At 34.6% G+C, this 18,647-nt stretch overlaps 1 protein-coding gene across 15 annotated transcripts in view; it reads left to right on the plus strand.

Annotated features, from left to right (window-relative positions):
- PCNX1 (pecanex 1) overlaps positions 1–18,647 on the plus strand; it is a 163,255-nt gene that overhangs the window by 21,688 nt on the left and 122,920 nt on the right. For 14 of the 15 annotated variants that reach the window (XM_035719475.2, XM_035719481.2, XM_049113321.1 and 11 more), the window contains exon 2: positions 11,078–11,286. In XM_035719475.2, the coding sequence (XP_035575368.2) occupies positions 11,078–11,286 (209 nt within the window). Of the gene's footprint in view, positions 1–11,077; positions 11,287–17,820; positions 17,932–18,647 lie in introns of those variants that run through there. The other variant, XM_049113329.1, reaches the window with a different exon arrangement.

The raw sequence follows: 18,647 nt of genomic DNA on the forward strand, positions 1-18,647 counted from the left end.
TAGGCATCATCAATTATTAACTCCATTTCTAGCCCCTCTCCCTCTCTGGAAATCCCAAGTTTCTAATTATGGCTTGGTCTTTCTGTTGACCAACGCCCATCCTGGAACCCACCAACAGCTACCTCTTTAGAACAAAGACATTTCTATCACCCAGGAGATTCCAATGGACTTAGATATCAGGAACCAGAGTCAAAGACCAATATTAGAACAAAAAATGCTCCTAGGGCTCTTATCACTTAGGAATTACAAAGGTTTTAGGAGCTCTGTGCCAGGAACCAGGTGCAAAACCAATATATTTATTTTCTATTATTTCACAGGAATGATTAGTAAAAAAATGTCTGAAAAGACTCCTTAGGGTGGTAATGAAAAAAAAAAATAGTGAAACACTGCCTTGGAGGGAAGACTGCCTAGTGTAGTGGTTTAAAAATTGATTCTTGGGACACTTGACTGGCTCACTCAGGAGAGCCCACACCTCTTGATCTTGAGGTCGTGAGTTTAGGCCTCATGTTGGATGTAGAGATTACTAAATAAATAAACTTTAAAAACTCCACAAAACTCAGATTCTTAACCACTGGAGTTAGATTATTTTTTACCACTTACCAGCTGCAGGCAAATGACTTCATAGCCTCAAGTTTTCTTATCTATAAAATATTTTATTCAAAGGATTGTTGTGAGATAATTCATTTAAAGTACCTGGTTCTGGGTAGAACACTAAATTAGTCATTCCTCTAAGAAGCTCAAAAAGAGTAAGGATCTTGTTTATTGCAATATTATCATTCTTTAGACATTAGTATAAATATATGTTGAATCAATGAATAAAGCCCATATTCACTGAGTTAAGTGTGTCAGAGTTGCCTTTATGGAAAATGAGTAAATGGTGGTATTAGATACGCTATATTTATTCATTAATTCATTTTTTTCTGTTAGGCATATTTATCTCATCTTAAATCTAGTGTGTATCATACCTTGCCTGATTTTAGCATTTACTTTTTTTTAAGAGAGAGAAAACATGTGCATATAAAAGTGGGGGGGAGGAGGGGCAGAGGGCAAAGGGAGAGGGACAGAGAGAATCTTAAGCAGGCTCCATGCCCAGCACAGAGACTGATACAAGTGGGGGTGGGGTGGTGAGCTTGATCTCACGACCCTGAGATCATGACCTGGGCTAAAATCAAGAGTTCAGTGCTTAACTGACTGAGCCACCCAGGCTCCCTTAGCATTTACTTTTAAAGCTAGAGATGGATAATATAGTGTGCGATACCATCTTTCTGTTTTAAGCAAATTTATTGAGCTTAAGCCAAAATGATATATGGGTTCTGTTAATATTCTTGAGAATATGCATTTAATTTATATATCTTACTGATTTACATTATTATTATTATTATTTTTTTTTGAGAGCTTGTGAGTCTGGGGTGGTGGGGGAAAGGAGTGGAAGGAGAGGCTTCATGCCCAGTGTGGAGCCCCATATGGGACTCCATCTTCACAACCCTGAGATCTTGACCTAAGCCAAAATCAAGACTCAGACACTTAACTGACAGTTACCCAGGCGCCCCCTGATTTACAATCTTATATAAAGAATATACAGCTTGCAATTTGTTCCACTGACTTAGTGAAACAAAAGAATACAAATAACTTTTGATAACCTAATTTTTGGTGTATATTAATCTTTTATTTAAAAATATTTCTTTTTAGGGTGGCTGGGTGGCTCAGTCCTCTCTTTTCCCCCAGCATTCTCTGTTTGCCAGAAATGAAAGGTAATATAGACAGGGAACTGTTCTACACATGGTAGGAATTAACTTATCATTTATATTCTTTATGTGAATAAACTGAAAGGGATTTTCCATCAGGGTAAGTAAGCAGAGGTGTGTCCCCTGGTGTTTTTTGTTTGTTTATGTGGGTTTTTGGTTTAAGAATTATTTATTTTAGAGAGAGAGAGAGGGACAGAGCGCATTGGTGGGGAGGGGGAGAGGGAGAGAGAGTTCCAAGCAGACCCTGTGCCCAGCACTGAGCCGAATGTGGGGTTCAGTCTCATGACCTGAGCTGAAACCAGGAGTGGATTGCTTAACCAACTGTGCCACCCAGACACCACCCCCACTTTTGTCTTTTTACATATTTTAGGGATTGAAAAAAATCAAAAGAGTAATATTTCATGCTATGTGAAAATTATATGAAATTCAAATTCCAATGTCCATAAATAGTTTTATGGGAAAACACCATGCTTGTGTGTTCGTGTATTGTTTAGGGCTGCTTTTACACTGCTGACAGCAGAGTTGAATAGTTGTGACAGATCCTGTGATCGGTAAAGCATGAAATATTTTTTGTTTGGCTTTAAACAGGAAGTTTGCCAACCTTTGACTTAGAGGCCGTTAGGTGTCATGATTAATAGCGAGGACTCTGCAGTCAAACTGCTCTTTCCTTAATGCCTCAGTCTGAGACCTTATGCAAGGAATTTAACTCCTTGTACCTCAGTTTCCCTATCTATAAAACTAGAAGAATCACAGTGCTGACTTCATAAGGTGATTATCACTTAGAAATGTGCCTGGTACATGGTAATCACTAAATATTAGATATCAGTTGATATCTAATTATAAGATGTTAGTTGTCACTAAGTATTAGATAGCTGATAATCACTTTGTAACAAGGACTAGAAAATACGCATTGAAATCATTTCTGATTGAGAATAGCTACAAATTTATTAAGGAAATACTTATTTGTTAACAGTATGCTTCCACATTTTGATTCAGTGGTGTTCAAAATGGTGAAATTTGAATTCAAAATATGAAATTAACACAAAGCATAGATAGTGAGCATATGTTTTTATATTTTCGCACATAAAAGGAGTATAAAAGATTGCTTTTTACCATGCAGTGTGCTAGCCATAGGGGAGAATTACTCAATTTTTGACATGAAATATAAGTAAGATAAATTGGGATCCCTGGGTGGCGCAGCGGTTTGGCGCCTGCCTTTGGCCCAGGGCGCGATTCTGGAGACCCAGGATTGAATCCCACATCGGGCTCCCGGTGCATGGAGCCTGCTTCTCCCTCTGCCTATGTCTCTGCCTCTCTCTCTCTCTCTGTGACTATCATAAATAAATTAAAAAAATTAAAAAAAAAGATAAATTTATTTCATGACTGTGATAAAACTAGTATTATTTTTGTGATTCCAAGTGGCTTTCTCAAGAACCCTATCGGAAATATATTTGTCATGTTGAATAGCTTGAACCTATCAAAGTTTTTTTTTTTGTTTTTTGTTTTTAGTGTTGAGGATAAACTATCAGAATTTAAGAGACTAAACTATGTATACAACATAAAATTTACCATTTTAACACATTTTTAAAGTGTATTATTTGGTAATGTTAAGTATATTCACATCATTGTGCATTGGATCTTCAGAACTTTTTCATACTATGAAACAAAGTCTATACCTATTAACTCTGTTTCTTCCTCCTGCCAACCTCTGGTAGCCACCATTCTGCTTTCTATTTCTACAAATCTATTTTAGATACCTCATATACCTCAATCATCCAGTATTTTGTCTTTTTGTGATTGACTTATTTTACCTCAAGGTTCATCTCTGTTGTAGCATATTCCTTTTAAAGGCTGAGTAATATTCTGTGATATGTATAGACCACATTTTGTTTATCATCCACTGGTGGACATTTGCATTGTTTCCACCTCTTGGTTATTGTGCACATTGTTGCTGTGAAAAGGTACACAAATATCTGAGAATCTGCTTTTAAGTCTTTTGGATAAATATTCAGAAGTAGGATTGCTAGATCAAACATAGTAATTCTACTTATATATATATATTATTTTTAAAATTTTTTTAAATTTATTTTTATTTTTATTTTTATTTATTTATGATAGTCACACAGAGAGAGAGAGGCAGAGACATAGGCAGAGGGAGAAGCAGGCTCCATGCACCGGAAGCCCGATGTGGGATTCGATCCTGGGTCTCCAGGATTGCGCCCTGGGCCAAAGGCAGGCGCTAAACCACTGCGCCACCCAGGGATCCCTATTTTTATATATTTTATATTTTATTTTTATTTATTCATGAGAGACACAGAGAGAGGCAGAGACATAGGCAGAGGGAGAAGCAGCTCCCTGTGGGGATCCTGATGTGGGACTCAAGCCTGGGACCCCAGGATCATAACCTGAGCCAGAGGCAGACCACTGAGCCACCCAGGTGCCCCTACTTTTAATTTTTTGGGGAGCCACTGTACTGTTTTCATAGAGGGTACACCATTTTACATTCCTATCAACAGTGAGTGAAGCTGCGTTTCTCCACCTCCTTGTCAACACTTGTTATTTTCTCATTTTTCCTCCCTTCTTTTCTTGGTAGTAGCCATCCTAATGATGTGTGGTAATAGTTCATTGTAATTTTGATTGGCATTTCTATCCATCCAACTTTTAAGAGAGATGATCTTATTAAAAGTATCTAACAGTATCTCAGTAAGGAGACTTACCATTGTTTTGGGGTCTATATATATTTTTAAAGATTTTAGGGATCCCTGGGTGGCGCAGCGGTTTGGCGCCTGCCTTTGGCCTAGGGCGCGATCCTGGAGACCCAGGATCGATTCCCACGTCGGGCTCCCGGTGCATGGAGCCTGCTTCTCTCTGCCTGTGTCTCTGCCTCTCTTTCTCTCTCTGTGACTATCATAAATAAATAAAAATTAAAAAAAAAAATAAAGATTTTATTTATTTATTTGAGAGGAGAGAGAGAGAGGGAAAGCATGAGCATGAGTGTGGGGGACTAAGGGAGGGATATAGGGGAAAGGAGAAGCAGGCTCGATTTGGGGCTCAACCCCAGGAACCTGGGATCATGACCTGAGCCAAAGGCAGATGCTTAACTGACAGAGTCACCCAGGTGCCCCAGGGGGCATCTATATTTGATCTGAATGTCTAGATTAATACTTGGTACCATTCTTAGGGATGTATATATAATTGAGAGTTAAGATTTTTTTTTTTTAACTTTTTGCAAATAAAGAAGTAAGGTGAGAAACTGCCTTGATTGGCTCTTGATCTATTGCCAAGTCATGCGTTATTGAGATGGATATAGATCATCTCTGTAAAAGATGAAAGGTAATATGAAAACCTTTTTATCACTATTAAAATTTTAGCTCTTCTAATTATAAAAGAAATACATGCTCAGTACCAAAAAAGAAAAATCAAGAAAATACAGTAAAGCCTAAGTTTATGTTTAAAAAGTAATACATACTGTATTTGTACAGTTAATGTGGCTGCATTTGGTTGCAGTTTTCACTGTCATACTCCCCTAGTCTACAGTTTTCCATTTTCCCATTGATTTTCAGCTGAGTTTTTGCTCCATTTTCTGTATGAAAGTCTTAGAGTGTTGCATATATACAAGAGTTTATATCAATTTTATACTTACAATAGGAATTGCTAGATTTTGGGTGATTTACCTATCAATTTGTATTTCTACCAGTAGTTTTTTTTTTTTTTTTAAGAGTTCTGGTTCTCCATACTTAGTTTTTGTCTATACAGATGGCTGTTAAATGATATATTGTGGTTTTCTTTTTTCTTTTTTTTTTTTTTAAGTAGGCTCTACTCCCAACATGGGGGCTTGAACTCACAACCCTGAGATCAAGAGTCACATTCTCTACTGACTGAGCCAGCCAGGTGCCCCTATACTGTGCTTTTAAATTCTATTTTGCTTATTACTGATAAAGTTGAACATGTTTTCTTTTTTTTTTTGAACATGTTTTCATATATTGTTTTTATTGGCTATTTATATATATTTTTCTGTGTAAGATCTATTTATTGTCCTTTATTTTCATTGGTTTGTTTGCCTCTTTGTTACTGATTTCAAAAAAAAATTCTTCATACATATTTACTCTTTTTTTTTTTTTTTAAAGATTTTTTTAAATTTTTATTTATTTATGATAGTCACAGAGAGAGAGAGAGGCAGAGACACAGGCAGAGGGAGAAGCAGGCTCCATGCACCGGGAGCCCGACGTGGGATTCGATCCCGGGTCTCCAGGATCGCGCCCTGGGCCAAAGGCAGGCGCTAAACCACTGCGCCACCCAGGGATCCCACATATTTACTCTTTATGTATTATATCTATATACATATATAAGTATACATATACCTACATAATAATACATGTTTTAATAGATCTAGTTTGTAGCTTGTTTTTTCACTCAGTTTATAGTGTCTCTTGAACAGAACTTAATTTTAATTCATCAATTCTTTCTAGCGTGTGCTTTGGAAACCATGGTTAAGAAATATCCTAAAGGTCAAAAAGATATTCTTTTACAATTCTTCTAAAATTTTAAAAGTTTTTCTCTTTACATTAAAGTATCTAATCCATCTGTCAGTTTAAGAAATTAGGATGTAATTAAAATGTGATGAATCTAAAAAAAAAAAATGTGATGAATCTTATGTAAAATACACAGTTCACATGTGTGCTTGAATACCCCTTCAGGCTGTGATGCCAAAAGTTTGCTAAACATTGCCTTAAATAATAAGGTAGTTTCAATAGTGGAAAAAACCCCAAAACGTATAAGGTATTTTACAGTAATAATAGCTATTTTAAGAGATTTGTTAATTTTTTTTCACAGCCTTGACTTCAGTTGTGGGTGATAGTCATTCCGATAACAAAGTTATAGATGACTGATTACTGACTAAACGGACCTGAATACTTGAGTGTGACTACATAGATAAGCAAATTCCCATATTAATAAGTAGATCATAGAATAATAGAGCTAAAAAGATACCCAGCTTGTCTTTTCATAACTTTTTGATACATGTGTAAGATGCATAGATGGTTAAGAACACTTGAAATCTGTGATGACTCTGCAGGTCTTTATTGTGAGTTTGCAGTGCTGTGACCTTTCTGGGTTTTCAATGAGGGCCTTATTTGTCCAACATCAGTAGTATGTCACCTGCTACCCCATCTTCATTTGCTGCTGTCCACTGTTTGTTGGTATTTTAGGGAAGAAGTAGAATCAACTTTTCAATATAAGCAATTTTTACCTGTAGATAGACCTTGGAGTGAAGATAAAATAGATTGGTTTTTATAATCAGAGAGCAGTTAATGTGCTTGGTTGCATCAGCATTAACTTTAAGATAATATCTTTGATAAAATATAATAACTAGGATGAAACATGACTTTTGGAAATATTAGTACTTTTTTTAAAGTATTGTTTGTTATGGAACATAATTAACCTTAAATTGATAAGTACCTGCCAGGGGCACCTGGCTGGCTCAGTTGGTAGAGCCACTCTTGATCTCAGGGTGATGAGTTCAAGCCCCATGTTGGGTGTGGAGCCTACTTAAAAAACTAAAAAAAAAAAAAAAAAAAAAAAAAAGCAAACTAAAATATTTAGAAAATATATAAATAGGTACCTGCCAAAACATTTCAAACTAAAAATTTTACTTTAGAGTTGGATTGTGGAATGGGATACAAAAGTTGTATTTTTACCAGAAAAGTAAGCAATTTTATCTTATACAAGTTTTTTCTTCAGAAAAAGAACCTGCTTTCTCACAATATGCTGCTTGTTGATGAATAGAATTATGAATGTTTCTGAAAATCTTTCTTTGAAAACAGTATCAGTATATCTAATTTAATAAAATATAAAAGCAAATAGTAAATACTACTTGGTTTGCGCTTTGTGTATATAATCCAAAAACTGAAAAATAGGTGACCTAACTGGTCTTTAGTTGTTTGGTGTTTGATTTTAGGGAAACCACACTGAAATTATGTAAAGGCAGATACCATTTAAAATTTTCATGTAACCTTAGTAAGGTAGTTATAGGAAGGTTTATAATATATTTATGATCATACTAATATTTTCAGCTGTGCTGGATTTCAGCTGCGATCCCAGTGAACTAACGTAAGTAGAGAACAAGTTTGAATAAAATCACACAACAGCCCAGTTTGTGTCCATGCATTTTTATCCTTCCTGGGAAATGTAAAACTTACAGCACAGCTGTCCTCTGTCATCTAGTAATCTCCAGAGTAACCATTGACATGGCTTATATATTTAAACCACAAGGTGTAAAATAAGTAGATAGCTTCTATAGTTTGAGTAGAAAATACAAGGGTTCATCATTTGATACTAGTTTCTGGTATGAAATGATCACTTGAATTTTTTTTTTTGTCACTTGAATTTTTATTTCTCTTTCAGTCTTTTCACTGTTCAATGTTTTAGGAAAAATTCTGTACTTTATAGATTGTGTACATTTTGTATGTTTTATTTTTTAAAAGATTTTATTTATTCATGAGAGACAGAGAGAGAGAGAGGCAGAGGGAGAAGCAGGCTGCACATAGGGAGCCCAATGTGGGACTTGATCCCAGGATCCCAGGAACATGCTCTGGGCCGAAGGCAGCGCTAAACTGCTGAGCCACCCAGGGATCCCAACATTTTGTGTGTTTCTTAGCATTCAATAATCTACTATTAGTAATATAATAGTACTATTAGCAATATAATAGTAGTATATTAGCAATATAATAGAGTTTATTTCAATCTGTTTTAAGCATTCATAATCTTTGACTTTTTTTGTAGAGACAGATACAGTAGACCATTCAATATCAAGTAGTCTCTTTTCTCTTTTCCCATTTGGAGGGGCCATTGACATTTCCATTGAATTTGTCTACCACTCTGAATAATAATGGTGAGGTTGTTCACTTCCTATCTGCTTAATTAATATAATCAATAATTTTTATTTTAATATTCACTATGGTGAATAATGATAGAACTGACATATTTTTCATTGACACTTTACATTTGAAAATGAAATTGGGATTGGTGTGTAGTAAAGCATTCAGTGACTTAGGCAGGAGAAATATTGGTTAATTTTATCATTAAGATGGATAATCTTGGCTAAATCATTCAAAGTTAATAGGTCTTAATTTTCTGTCTGAAAATGAAGGTGTTGAACTAAATGATTACCAAGAATTCTAATTCTAATGTGAACATATTGTATAGAAACCAGCATCATGCTGAACTTCTGTAAATACACTAAGCAGTATATGTTTCTATATATATTTATGTGTGTATTTACTTTGAAATATTTATCAATGTAAGTGTGTGTGTATATGTGTGTTTTCTGTTCAGGAAAGGTTATTTGGGATGCTTTTTTTTTTTTACAAAAATATTATATTAAAGTTCTAAATTAAAACAGTTTCAAACTCACATTGAACATATTTTTAACAGTTATGATTTAGAGGTTTGTTTTTTTTTTAAATATAGCTTAAGATCCCTTTAAATTGCACTTAAAAATCTCTTTAGTTTAAATTACACTTATAAATTTAGTATTCATTTTTAAGTAGATTATCTAGTGAATCTTTCAAAGTACTTTTCTAAACCTGATATTTATGGATTTTCTCCATAAATTTATTTTATTTATTCATGAGATTTTATTTTATTTATTTATTTTATTTATTCATGAGAGAGAGAGAAAGAGGCAGAGACACAGGCGAGGGAGAAGCAGGCTCCATGCAGGGAGCCCGATGCTGGACTCTATCCGGGCCTCCAGGATCATGCCCTGAGCTTGAGGCTGTGCTAAACCGCTGAGCCACCCGGGCTGCCCGGATTTTCTAAAATTTTAAATACATTTTTCAATTTGAAATCATAAGTCCACATCAGTCATTCAGTGACAATTAAATTGGGATCACAGGGTTTATGTTTTTAGATAAACTAACTAGAAGGATTTCTTAATCCCAGTTTTTAAAATACCACATGTATGCATATTATGCCCATATCCAACTCAAAGTAGTAAACTGTGGGATAGACTTACTCCCCCCCCCATTTCTAACCTACACTCTTTCCTTCTGTCTCCCCACCAAATAACTTTTTTTTTTATTTAACTTTTATCATATTTGTATTCTGAACTCCCTTAGTTCACTAGGATCTTTTAAGTTTTACCATCTCAAGCAATTCGAAGTAACCATTCCAAGCAAATTTGGAGCCATGTTATCAGATGACTGAGGTTCAATCTTACAAAATCTAGAGCTACAGACACCGGGAATGATTTGTGTCTCACGAAAGTGGGCATAAATTGACCACAGTTTTATAATTTCTGCCAGCAGTGACTCTGAGGCCATGCCTTCCAAGTTGGCTGGTTGGTCTCCATACCTGTCACCCCTGGACTCAGGTCCACATCAGCAGATCCTCAGGTATGATGGATCTTCAATCCTCATGCCCAGGAAGCATCTGAGGTTCTTCAATTAACCTTTTTTTTTTTTTTTTTTTTTTTTTTGCTTGATTCTGTTCTGTATTCTTTTTTTTTTTTTGATCAGGCTACAATTTTTAAGTATTTTAAAAGAAAATATATTTGGATTTCGCATGTCTCCCATATCTCCCCTGCATTTTCAGTCATAATTCAAAGGTTATTCTTTTAACAGTTTTAACTAGAACCACTTTCTAGAACCCAAAGAATGTTTATATCCTGAAGAAAGTTACAGAGCACATAAACAGGGCTTATGTATATTTGGACCACAATCCTGTCTTACTCATGTATTACATAATGTGACATCTAACTCTTTAATTGTATCATAAGCTTTTAGGCATGGACTTTATACTGTGCTCTCCAGTGAAAACATAACACAAGCCACATATGTAATTTAAAATCTTCTAGTAAAAAAAATAAAAAATAAAAAAAATAAAATCTTCTAGTAGCCACATTAAAAATAAGTAAAAAGAAACAGGTGAAAATCAGTTTAATAATGTATGTTATTTAACCCAGTATAATCTAAACATTATTTCAACATGTAATCAATATAAAAATTATAAAAATTATATTTTACATTCTTTTTTTTCTTATACAGACTCTTCAAAATCCAGTGATACTTTATTCTTGTGTGTGTGTGTGTGTGTTACTTTATTCTTAGGGCACATCTCAGTTCACAGTAACCATACCTTACTTACTCAGTAGCTGCATGTAGCTAGTGGCTACTGTGTTGGGCAGTGCTGTCTTATACTTTTGCACTTTAGTGCCAGTAACATAATTGTTGCTTTGAGTGTGAATGTGTCTATCCTTTTAGTTACAGATTTCTCTACTTGAATTAAATCTAAAATATTTTTAAATGTCTGTCTTTATTTTCTTTCTCTTAAAGGCCCTTCCTTCTTCAATGATTATAGTGGCAGTTTATTGTCCTGTGATAGCTGCTGTATTCATTGTTCTGAAGATGGTCAACTATCGACTCCACAGAGCACTTGATGCTGGAGAAATTGTAGATAGGAATGCAAATGAGTTCCCAGATCAGAGAACCAAAACTGAGCAAGGCAACTGTTCAACTAGAAGAAAAGACAGTAATGGACCCAGGTAAGGAAACCTGTGCCGCTCAGTTTGTAATGATGTGGAACATGTGTGCGTACAGTGATGTGTTCATTGTGTTCTGATTTTTTATGTTCTGATATATGGTTTTAAGACAGTGTTAGATCTTACCACTAGAGATATGATAACAAGGACAGATTGTCACATTAGACCCCAGCAAAGCTAACTGGCATATTTGGGATTAAATAAATGCATTTGGTCTTATTACTAAGTAACATGCTATAACAATAACAGTTATTTATAATTGTAGAATAGTTGTTCACACCAAAAACCAAAACTGGTGAAAAACAGTATAAAGAAATAAGACATGGCTTATAAATTTTAGCATTTATATTTTATTTATATGTATAAGTAAAATGTGGCTATATCTTAAGCAAATTGTGATAATTTTTCCTTGATATTTATAATCTGCATTTTTCACTTAATCTGATGTAAATATTTTTCAATTATATATTCTCACCTTAGAAACAGCTGTTCCTTCCCTCCATCTTTGCATAACTTACCTCTTAGCATTTAAGTTGGTGTAGATGTCCCCTTCTTTACTCTCAGCTGAATATTCTTCCTACCTCTCAGTCACATTTCCCTTCATTACCTTGGCTTCATCCCCTTTCTCTTGTTGACCAAAGGATTTACTTTATTCATAGTCAGAAGTTTATTGTGATTTTATAGAGATGGCAGGTGCCACTAGAAACAGTTACTATATGAACTTCAAAAAAGTTACTATATGAACACTTGTTGTGTCTAATAGTCTTCACAACAGTTCTTTGAGATGGATGCTGTTTTTATTCCTGATTTATAGATGTGGAAACTAGGGTGAGAAAGATGAAATATTCCAGGGACTCTGATCTGGAGCCTATGTTTTTAACCACTCAGTATAATATGAAAAGTGGGTACTTATCTCTTAATATTTCTATTTTCCAGTGCATCGAGTTTATCCCTTTTCAGTTATGTCTTTCTCCACCCTTAACATTAAACAAATGTTTGTTCATTGAGCAAATATTTTACCTCTGTAATAATTTTGTTTGTAGCATTAATCATTACCTGAAATTGTCTTACTTATTGTTTGTTTGCATTTACAAGCTTCTTGAAGGCAGGGGTCTTGTTTTTCCTATGAACTATTTTATTCCCAGGATCTAAAACAGAGTCTGTCACTGATAGGTATTCAGAAAATATGTAAGGTAGTGAAAGCATTTTTTTCTGCAATACTATCTTTAATAACTGTGCAGTATTCCATTTTGTAGGTATGTCATAATTTAACTTTCTTGATTTTACTTCAGTTATTTTCAAATTTAATTTATATGTTAGATCACTGTGATGTTTAAATTTTTTTATTTAAAAATTCAAGTAATCACCATTCCAAGTGGTGGGACTTGAACTCACAACCCCATGATCAAGAATTGCTTGTTCCACTAACTGAGCCAGCCAGTTAATTAATTTAATAAAATTAAACAAAATTTTAATTATAATTTAGCAGAGGCAGAACACTAGAAAGCTACATGTATTTTTAAGTTTTTCAATATATATTGCCACGTTCCAAAGATTTTACCTTCTAATTACCATGACCAGCAATTTTAGGGTTTCTTTTTCTGCACTTTTGACAATATTGAGCATTTAGACAAAACTGTGGTTGATCTCTTATTGTTTAATTTTTAAGTTTTTGGATTACTAGTTAAATAGGTGGTTTTTGCAATTGATTTGGAGAAGGTATTTATGAAGGATATTAATTCTTTATATTTCGTGTCAAATACTTTTCCTCAGTTTATAGCATTTTATTTATTTATATGCCACAGTTTATTTTTATGTGGTCTATTTTGTGAATGTTTATTAGTTCTGCCTTTGATACCAAGTTGTGTAAGATTCCCTTCATATTAAATAAATGTTTGCATGTGTCTACTTTCAGCATTTTTTGTAATTTTTCATTCTTAAATTGTAATCAAGCTAAAAACATTGTTTTTGTTTTTAGGTTAGTCCCAATGCTATTCAGTGAATAATGCATTTTTCCCCAGTAATTTTAAATGCTTTTCCTTTTCGGTTACATGTAGCATCCTCATATATACTTATGTCAATTTCTGGGCTTTGTTTTCTGCCCCACTGATCTCTTTCTCTTTTGTTTACACCATATTGTGTTTTGTTTAGTTATTTTTTGTTTGTTTTTCATTTCATACTGTTTTTATGATTTACTAATATGCTTAATATTTAGCATTGTGAATCCCTTTTCAGTATTTTTCTATTTCAGTATTATCTTGGTTCTTCTCATGTGTAAACAACTGACCCTGAACCACGAGGGGGTTAAGGGCACCAAACCCTTTTCCCAGTGCAGGTAGAAAACTGTGGTATAGAGGTGCCTGGGTGGCTCAGTGGGTTAAACATCTGCTTTCGACTCAGGTCATGATCCCAGGGTCCTGGGATTGAGTCCTACATTGGGTTCCCTGCTCTCAAGGAGCCTGTCTCTCCCTCTGCTGCTGCCCTTGCTTGTGTTCCTTCATTCTTGCTACCCTCAAATAAATAAATAAAATCAAAAGAAAGAGAGAAAGAAGGAAAGAGAAGGAAAGAAAGAAAGAAATCCATGTATAACTTTTAACTCCCCCTGGCCCCCAAATTAACTACTAATAGCCTGCTATTGACTGGAAGCCTTATTGAGAACTGGAGCTCAGTGTGGGACTCGATCCCAGGTCTCAACTAACAGGTATTTTGTATGGTATACGTGTTATATATGTACTGTATTCTTAAAATAAGCTGGAGAAAAGACATTGTTTTTAAGAAAAGCATAAGGAAAAGATACATGTACAGCCCTGTAAAATATAAAAAAATCCACATATAAGTAGACCTGTTTATTTCAAACCTTGTTGTTCAAGGGTCAACTGTACATAGTTTTTTGTGAGATGCCCCCTTTGTATGCTCATCCTCTAGAAAATTCCATTAGACTTTGATAAGTGTATTCAGTATGGAGAGAACTTGACCTTTAAAATATGAAGTCTCATCAGAAACATGGTGTATATATCCATTTTTTTCACTTGCCTTTTATGTCTCATAAAACTTCATATTTTTTCTAATGGATTCTGTGTATTTTTTAAGTTTATTTTTTATTAGGAAATGCATATCCTTGTATTATGGGTAAACAAGCAGAATGTAGACTCTGCTTAATCTGCTAGGCCTTGAATCACTTCCTGACTGTATGACCTTGGGAGATTAAGCCTTCTTATGCCTTAGCTGCCTCATCTGAATGATGAGGCAAATAATAGTACTATATCCTATGATATAAAATACAAAGCATGAGAAATAATTTCTATAAAGCATTTAGGACCATTCCCTTTTACAAAAAAATTTTTTTTGAAGACTTTATTTATTCATGAGAGACACGGAGAGAGAGAGAGAGGCAGAGACACAGGTAGAGGAAGAAGCAGGCTCCACGCAGGGAGCTCAGTGTGGGACTCGATCCCAGGTCTCCAGGATCACGCCCTGGGCCGAAGGCGGCGCTAAACCACTAAACCGCTGAGCCACCCGGGCTGCCTGTTTTTTTTTTTAACGGGGGCAGAGGGGCAAAGGGAGAGGGAAAGAGAATCCTCAAGTAGACTCCCTGCTGAGCACAAAGCCCAATGACAGGGCTTGATCCCAGACCTGAGATCATGACCTAAGTCAAAAGGAAGTGTCATATGCTTAACCAACTGAGCCACCCAGACACCCCTAAAACCATTCTTGATACAGTAATCACTCAGTAATTGTTAGCTCTTATTTTTTCTGGATATTATATTGCTTTTAATTCCTTTCGTTACTGAATTGTTTTTCCATTTTCTTTTAGTTAAAAAAAATTTATTGTGAAATATATGTATTTCAAAACAGCTTATCAATCATTCAGTATAATTTAGAGAATAATAATCAAGTGACTACTTGATTACCTACCACAAAACTTAAGAAATGAGATATTATACAAATATCATAGAAGCCTTTATGCACTTCTTTCCCATTTCATTCTATTTTTTCCTTCAAGAATGACCATTATCTTGAATTTTATGTTAATAATTCCCTTGCTTTTCTTTCTTGTTATACAGTCTTAGTTCATATTACTAAACGTATATTAATTTTATCTGCCATAGGATATCCTGAAGAGAATAATACTGTATGTATTTTTCTGCAAGGGGCTTATTTGTACCAAATATTATATTTTATAGGCTTATAGCTATCATTTATTCATATTTACGTTGCATAGTCTACCACTGTAGGAGTAGACTACAATTTTATTTATCCATGTCTTCTGAAAACATTACTGTGTTTCCTGATATACGTGTGTATATCTAATGACTATAAACTGATTCATAGGGATTTTCACATTCAGTTTTATTAGATAATTCCGGCCTATTTGCCCAAATGATTGAACCAGTTTACACTCCCACCATTATGTGAAAGTCTTTATTGTTCCATATCTTCATCAATATTTTATTTTGATAAGCTTTAAAACTTTGCCATGCAAATAAGTGTTAAATATGTCTCATTGGGACTTCAGTTAAACTTCCTGATTACTAATGAGGTTGAGAATCTTATCATACATATTTGGTCCATTTAGTTTTTCTCTTTTTTCCAGTGCCCATTCATGTCTTGTTTCATTTTTCTTTATTTTTTTTTCCTCACTGAATAATAGGAATTTTAAAATTATATTCATGATACTACTACTCTATTGGTTATATACATTGCAGACATTTTCTCCTAGTTTGTGGTTTGCCATTTTGCTTTCCTTAAGGGGTTTTATGATTAGCTTACATTCTTAAATTTAAGAATTACCATTTTTTGGTAATTAGCATTTTTATGTCTTATTTAATAAATTATTTCCTACACAAAGATCAGAAATATATTCTCTTATATTTTCTTTCAAAAGTTTTCTCATTTCAATGCAAATTATTTTAATTTATAGTGTCAGGGATTTGAGACTTTAGTTTCTTATGAATAACTGGTTTAATCAGTATTTATTAAATAGACTGTCTTTTCCTTGGTGATCTGTAGTACTCATTCTGTCATTAGTAAATTTCCATCTATAATGGGTGTGTTTCTGGGCTCTCTGTTCTGTTAATCTGATTGTCTGTGCCTGGGCCATTACCATACTATCCTAGTTACTGTAGCTTCATACATGACTTTTGGGATCTGGTGGGAAGACCTCCTACTTTGTTCTTTTTCAGGAGTGACTATTACTCTTGGCTCTTTGTTCTTAGATATAAAACTTACAGCCTGTTGTAACAAGAACTTAGGATTTTTACTTGAAATTACATTGAATATGTAGATTCCTCTGTGAGAACTGAGATCTTTATTTATTTGTTTGTTTGTTTGTTTGTTTGTTTGTTTATAGACACAGAGAGAGAGTCAGAGACACAGGCAGAGGGAGAGCAGGCTCCATGCAAGGGAGCCTGATGTGGGACTCGATCCTTGGTCTCCAGGATCACACCCCAGGCTGCAGGCGGCGCCAAACCGCTGCGCCACCAGGGCTGCCCATGAGATCTTTATAATATTGAATCTCTCCCATTTATTTAGCCTTCTTTAATATCCTTCAGTAAAGATTTATCATTTCTTCATTAAAGTCTTGCATAGCTTTTGTTAAATTTGCCAAATTATTTTATAGCTTTTCTATTACAGAAATTTTTTTAAATTACCCTTTTGGATTTTTTTCCCCCTTTAAATATAACAATTTATTTTTTTCCTTGATTTTCTATAAATGATGATGGTTTTATTTCTTCCTTAGCCTCTATACTTGTTTAACTTTCATGGGCTATGATTTCTAGCACATGGTTAAAATAAAATAGTATTGGCTTACATCTTTGTCTTTTTCTAATATGAAAGTGTTTTGAAGTTTCACCATTAAATGAAATCTTTGTTGTAGATTTTTGTTCTTGATATCTGTTTTCCCCCACCCTCCCATTTGGGACTCACATTCTGTTCTGAGGAGAAGTGAACAAGAAAATACTTATTCTCAGAGCCTGTCACTGTACTTGGTACAATGTGGTTGTCCGTTTGTTGCATGAATGATTGTATTAGAGCTACTTGAGCCTTATGGTTTTCATTGGTTCTGGTACAGCAGTTCAAAAATCCCTATTAAATCTGTTTCTTAGAGAGAGTAAAAGTCATTTATGTCTGTGTTACATTTCTAATATTTCAGAAGAGGAAATGAACACATTGGATTTTAGAATTTGAATACAAGTATTTTGGAGACCATATTTTCTGTTTCTCATGGCGGTAATGCTTGGGATATTGTGAATTAAGACCCATTTAAGCTATATGTGGGTAAATTTTAGGCTGAATTTTTTGAAGAGGATTTGTTTAAAGACTTTGTTTTTACCTATTTATACTTTTATGAACATCATAGTGATCTAGATTAGATTTGTAAATTTAGTACTGTAATGGTACTGTGAAGTTTCTGATTAAAGCCTGAGCAGTTAATGATACTAATCAACAAATTAGTTTGTGAAGTGTCCTTTATAATTCAGATTAGACCCCTTCTGCTTTTCTGCCTCTTCGTGTACCTGGTATTTTTTTTTTTTAACAGATGGGGAAATTAAGGCATAAAGGTAGAGATTCCCTGAATTTGGTGTATTGCTTACTGCAGTAGACCACTTTGCTTCTGTGAGAATTGTAAACTACTATACTTTCCAGGTATGTGCTGAAATTGCCATTGCCAAAAATCTGCAAGTCTTGCTAATAAAGAAAACTCTTACTCAGCCATTTTGTGTGTTTAGCTATATTTAGGGCAGTGACAGCTGGCTAAAAGTTCTGCTTCTGAATTCATAGAGAAGAGAGGGATAGTAATTTTGCTAGAGGATGATTTTGTTATAAAAGGAACTGTCCATTTTTTCATTCATCCTTTTTTGCTCTAATATCTCCTTCCCACTCAGTGTTGGCCACTGGGCTCTAGTTCTGGATCACTGTTTCTCAGCTGGGGGTGATTTTCCCCACAAGGAGACATTTGGCAATAATTGGAGACATTTTTATCACAACCAGGGGAAGTGCGGCTGGCATTTAGTGGGTACATGTCAGAAATGCTGCTAACCATCCTACAATGCACAAGATAGTCCCCCACAGTCAGGAATGAAGTGGCCCCAAATGTCAGTAGTGCTGAGGATAAGAAACCCTGTTTTAGACAATGGCATTTATTTTCAGTTCTGAAATGGAAAGAAAACTTGAATGCCAACTTTTTTGAAAGATAGGTATTGGTGTTTTGGAGTGTACTTTAGAGCTGTACAGTCAAGGTGTTCAAATCTTGTCTCAGTTCTCACTGGCCATAAGTACCTACATTAAGATGTGTGTATGGGGGAAAAAAGATATAACAGATTGTAGGCTACTGTGTAAATATTTGTATCCTTCCTTCCCAC

Source organism: Canis lupus, chromosome 8 (genome assembly GCF_003254725.2).
Source record: "Canis lupus dingo isolate Sandy chromosome 8, ASM325472v2, whole genome shotgun sequence".
Classification (NCBI taxonomy): Eukaryota; Metazoa; Chordata; class Mammalia; order Carnivora; family Canidae; genus Canis; species Canis lupus.